At 45.0% G+C, this 5,865-nt stretch overlaps 1 protein-coding gene across 2 annotated transcripts in view; it reads left to right on the plus strand.

Moving 5' to 3' along the window:
* Positions 1-1,713, plus strand: part of LOC106815458 (uncharacterized protein F58A4.6-like) — a 6,076-nt gene extending 4,363 nt beyond the window's left edge. For both annotated transcript variants that reach the window (XM_014819917.1, XM_014819918.1), the window contains exon 5: positions 1,016-1,713. In XM_014819917.1, coding sequence (XP_014675403.1) covers positions 1,016-1,046 — 31 coding nt within the window. In that variant the 3' untranslated portion in view covers positions 1,047-1,713. The remainder of the gene's footprint in view (positions 1-1,015) is intronic.
* Positions 1,714-5,865: the final 4,152 nt, after the last annotated feature.

Raw genomic sequence — 5,865 nt, forward strand, 5'->3', positions numbered from 1 at the left:
GAGATTACGTCAAGCGGCGTAGTCAGAGCGACCCGTTGGAGGCTATTGTGTATGAAATGTGTTCAGAGATATTTGCAGAAATGCGCGTCATAGAGCTGGCAAAAGTTTCGAGCGGAGCATAGAGCATGAATCTGTAGTTATTTAACATGAATAAAGTGTATGTTTTGTAAGTGCAGTAACAGTGTGAGTATTTTTAATTAATTTCTGTTCGATGCTTATTCAGGCCTGCCGCCTATGGACGCCCTCTACTGTTGTTCAACACCTTAATTAAAGTGGATAAACCTCGCAACAAAAAGCCTACATACATTGACTGTGAGCATACTTGCAGTATGAAAACATTACGAAATGTTCTCATTGAGCCAGAAATGTGCTCCAAAGTTGACTATTTTGAAACTCGGCCGGACGCGGTTTCAGCGTAGAGATACACATAGAGCGATGTTACTGAGAACATTAACAGTACGCATACGCTAGCGCAAATTGTTCCTTGAAAGAAAACACTATATTTGTTTGCTGATTGCATAAGTAATGTAGATAACATGGGATTTAAACAAATTTAACAATTTTGTACTGAGCAAACATCGAATACTAAATTATAACTTTTTTTATCATAGAAAATAACTGTTAATGAAAACTGTGATCGGCTCGGCTGTGTCCCGGATGTGTAAACACTGTAAACATTCGAACGTGCTAGTTTCGTAAGACTGTTTAGCTTTGATGGAGAAATGTTATGAAAGTAGCGATACAAATGAGTTGTAGTGAATTTTTACAACATGGACGAGCTCACAGTAGGTATATCTATGCATTTTGCTGCGAGAACATGCCGCTTGAACTACAGCCAGCGTTTCGCTACGCAATTAAACTGCAGAACCAGCAGGCATTTAATCGCTGCTTTATGTAGAAAAATGGGATTAGATGACGAACAGAGTTTTAACAACATGTGCGCGACATTTTAGTGGGCGTTTTAGTATGCAGTTTAGTTTGGCGAACCAAATTAACCATGGCCTTTTTACTACAGCGAGTCTCGCCACTGTCTGTCAGTGAGCTAGGGAAGCAGCCAACAGCGTGCGATGACCGTTGCCGACGCTTTTTTCGGCTCATACTCGCATACCAGAAGCTGTCGGAGAGCTGAGGAAGCCAGTGTAAGGAGAGGCCGGCAAGAGGAGAAGCCATATGAGGAGGAGGAGAGGAGTGGGTAGAAGCTGTCAGAAGGAGGGGGATTCAGGGGGGAGGGTCGAGGTACGAGGTGTGAGCTTTTCTGTATTTCATCGCGTGCGCAGCGTGTTTACCGATGTTTACGCGGCAGCGACGCACGAGTGCGGGGCGTGCTTATGCGGGTATGGTACATCACTCAGCGTTCGTCGTTTGTTTCTTGCCAGCATCCTCACCTTCGATGAAGCCATTTCTAGCTTCAGAGATAATGGTGATAACATATCAAACTGCTATTGTGAAAAAGGTTCTGGTCCGGGTAGGTGCATCTGGTTGATATAAACCTACGTGTTAGGTAACTTACTTTAGAGGTGACCCTCGTCCGCCCTAACACACGTACACACAATTGATATGTATTCAATCATTTTCTTGTCATTCGGTAGATGAGTATAGTTTTTTTTATTTGTACACGTGTTCATTTGCTGCATTGAGTAGCAGATGAATCTCATTTTTCGCAAGGAATAAACTGAATTATTGTTGATGAAATCAGCGAATACTATCATCATAGTTACTATTGTTGTTGGTATTATTTGTTATAATTAATTAGTGTAAATAAGCCACAATCTCTTTTACTGCTGCTGCCGTAACAATGCTCTCTGTGCTACGGGTGGTGTCTGGTTAATTAATATTGTCTTCGTACGAGCAAAGGCCAACGATAACCTTTTAAAAAAATTGGCAATTTTCATGCGCGCATCTGCATCAACGTCCATGTAATATGAGAAATGCGTTTATCTTTGTGAAAAATAGTAAGCGGGAGTAGTCATGCGTGCATATTCGATTCTGCTCCCGTGAAACGTGAACCACTTTTATCTTCATCTCGGACACAAAAGAGAATTTATGTTCGTTGATTACGCCGGGCAGTCTGCGTGGAATCGTTTGGAAGAATATTCGAATGACTTTCTTGTATTTTTAGCTCACTTCGACATCGTCAAGCTGAGCTATTGCCATGGGTCGTCTTCCGTCGTGCGTCCGTCCGTCCGTCCGTCCTTCAACATTTGGCTACGGGCAACGATAACCCAGGAACCGTTTGACCCACATGTTTGAAATTGGGTATAATTGTTACTGCTATGCTCCCATATTAAACGTCCTATTTTGGAGCACGCCAGTCGACGTACTTTCGAGCCACGGCAATTTTTTGGCAAAAATGGTAATTGCCATTAGTCAGTTCAGGTTCAACGGATTTTGCTCATTGGTAGGTGAATGAATAAGGGCTAGCGGGTGTAATATTTAAAAAAAATATGCAAATTAGGTAGGGTTTTGGCAATTATTAAGCATATTTATAGACACGCAGATAAAAACAGTCTGTAGTGTCACACTTCGTCTGTGTTCGTTGTTTACAAGATTCATTGACAATTCTTTAATGCAAAATTCCCTGCTTATGAACATATTTATTGATTTATACTATTATTAAAATATTATTATTATTTATGATATAGTGAATTTATGCTAAGAAACATCAAAGCGGGTATAGCGTATTCTACCGTCACAGAATTGTGATTCTTTGGTTTATAATTATTTATAATTTATATATAATATTATTTAGTTATTTTCACATTAAAAATTACACATATGAATTAATCAAGAGTATATAATGGGAGTTCTTCCCATATATGCTCTTCGTTTCTTATAATGTACGTCGCATGGTTCTCAATTAAAACTGACTTTTCTCACTACACTCATTTGTGTCCTTTTTTGCTGCGTGAGCTACAGTGTCATTGACACTTTCATTTACAATTGTAATGCTCCAGCTCCGATTTTCTAACGCAGCTCTCAGCTTACAGTCTCTGTCTCTCTGGTGTGTGTGTGTGTGTGTGCTGTGGTGCGTGCGTTGCGTGTGCTGGCTGCGTGCGTGCTGTCTGCTCTATCTCTCCCCTTTCACCTCCCGCCCTCCCCTTCTCTCTCCTCTCTCTCCCTATATTCTCCCTCCCTCCCTCTCTCCCTCCCTCCCTCCACCCTCTCTCTCTCTCTTCTCTCTCTCTCGCACTCCCTTCACGGAAACAAAACAGAGACGACAAACACTCATCCATCCCTAGCCCGCCAATCGAGATGGGCAACCATAAGCCCTATCCACGCACCTACCTACCTCAGCGATCCATCCACTCACGTATCACCCAGAATAAACGCCATTTCCTTGTCGCCTTCACTTACTCACAAATGACCACCCACCCACCAACAAACCTAACCTTCTCCCTTCACCACGCGCCTTGTGCGGCACATACGCACACAAACACACGACACACACACAGCACACACACACAACGCACGCACACGCACGCACAGGCACACACACACACACACACACACACACACACACACACAACCACACACACACACACACACACACACACACACAAAGGACAATCATCTCCCATAGTGCGGGACCTAACTACCACTCACAAACCACCGCAAACTAATGTCACTAGCATCCACGCATCACGGCGTTGTAACCCGAACCCTCTACAATGCGTTAACGAAACAGCTCGCCCAAACAGCTAGAGGCACACGCTAGCCTCTTGTCTCTGTCGCATTTGATCTGTTAGATCACTTCTCTAAGCTCTACCTTTAACGATCTATTCTGATGCTCTATCTTCCTGATCGGATCTCTGTTGCCTCTATTCCGTCAGGCCTATCTCCACTTCAATCTCCTGCTCTAATTTCTCAACCGTCTATCTCGTTGCTGCTCAACCACAATCGTATCTCGCCCGCTATTTCACTGCGCGCCTCCCTCGCGCTGTTCGCTCGACTCTATCTCACTCGTTCTTAGCAAGAGCGCTATAAGAATTCTCAATACGCGCTTTGGTTCTATCTACCCAGATCTAGCCCACCTCGTTTTCAATCTACCCAGATCCAGCTTCAATCGCTCGCTCTATCTCAATCGCGTTATCTCGTCCACTTCTATCTCACGCTTCTATCTCTATCGCTTTATCTCGGCCGTTCTATCTCCATCGCTTGTTGGTGGTTACGCATAATGACAGAATTGCCTTGTTCGGGGAGGTGACAGCTAAGGGAGGGAGAGTGTTGGCAATCTTCCAACCATCAGCAGCGTTATGATCATTCACGCTGCGTGTAAAAAATAGATGAAAGAACAACGAAGGGAAACGAGGGAAGAAGAAAGGGGAAAGCAAGGACGAATGAGAAATAGAAACGAAGATGATGACGATGATGATGATGATGATGTGAAGACGAAGACGAAATGAAGGGCGCCGCGCTGCCTTCGTCGGATTGTTTGTCTGTTGTTGCTTGCTTGCCAACCTGGACTCTTTTGCCTGCCTGCCTTGCTCTGCTGCCTCTCTGTCTCCCTGCTGCCTGCTTTGCGCCCTTGTGCTGTTGCTGGTGTCTGTATAATTAATAATATTTGTATGCTCGGGCTTGCACGCACGCTTGCCTCAGGTGATTTGCGTTCGCTCGATGCGCGTGTTGATATTGCGCCTTTGCGGTGTTGATACCGAAGCTCAAACATTTACAGACACTTTGTCGCACAACATCTGTGATAACCCCGTCGCTGATCAATCGACTTTAACAATCCACACATAAAATATCAACAGAGTTACGATTGGTAACCGAGTTTAAACGCGAGACAGAGAGCTCTTTCTTTGCAATGTCGGGTACGCGCCCACGCGGTCACATTGTTACTCCGGCACGCCTGGGTCCCACGTTACATTCCTGACCCAAGGCTGAGGGGCCAAAGTATGTCTACTAAATTCATGGCCAAGCCATGAGTTAGTGTAAGAGTACTATAAGACCGAAGCTACTATAAGTAGAGTGAGGGATATGGCCTGGCTTCGGCTGGTGGTGATTGTTTTGAATTGGCACCTGAAGGCATGCGGAAAGTGTCGCGAGTCGGCCATTCTCTCTCCTCTCTCTCGTCTCTCGTCTCTCTCTCTCTCTGCTCTCTCTCGCTCTCTTTCTCCTTTCTCATGATCTCTTTCTGTCTTCGTCTTTCTCTCTCTCTCATCTCTCTCTCTCTCTTGCCACGCTCTCTTATATATCTATATATCTCGGTCTCGTCTCTCTCTGCTCTCGTATATATATAGTATATAGTATGGATATATTTAATGCTTTTGCTATATACTCTCGTTCTCTCTGTTTCTGGGCGGTGCTCTTTCTTCTATTTCTTCGTTCGTGCGCGTGGCGTCTGTGAGTGACGAGCTGGTTGCCGTGTGGCGCGTGCGTGCCGGGTTGGGGTGTGTGGGCTGTGGTGGGGTTTGTGGGTGTTTACGTTATCGACTCGCTCAGGCGGGTGCATTGGTGGATTGGCGCAGCTTGTGGTGCCAATCAGTAACGAGGTGTGGTTTTGTTTCGAGTAGGTAGTGGTTCACTGCTCGCGCGCGGTCGGTATATGCTGCGATCTCTCACACACAGCTTTCGCTAGCTGGTGTGTTAGTCGTACACTCACCGTTTTTTGTGCGTTGTAATAGCGGAGGACACAGTTCTGGAGGGTGTTCAATCTCGACAGTATAACGGGATACTGAGTGAGCAGGGTAGCGTCTATTAGAGTAGCCGCAGCAGAAAACAGTCGAGACGCCACGGCAGTCTTATATTCGTTTCTCGACTGACGGATATATACGCTGCTACGTGTAAAGGTGGCAGGAATTAGCAGGGAGGACACCAGCATTTTATTTACAGTTAACGAATATCTGACGTCCGTGTACCGGTGCA

This window comes from Priapulus caudatus, unplaced genomic scaffold (assembly GCF_000485595.1).
Source record: "Priapulus caudatus unplaced genomic scaffold, Priapulus_caudatus-5.0.1 Scaffold1119, whole genome shotgun sequence".
NCBI lineage: Eukaryota > Metazoa > Priapulida > Priapulimorpha > Priapulimorphida > Priapulidae > Priapulus > Priapulus caudatus.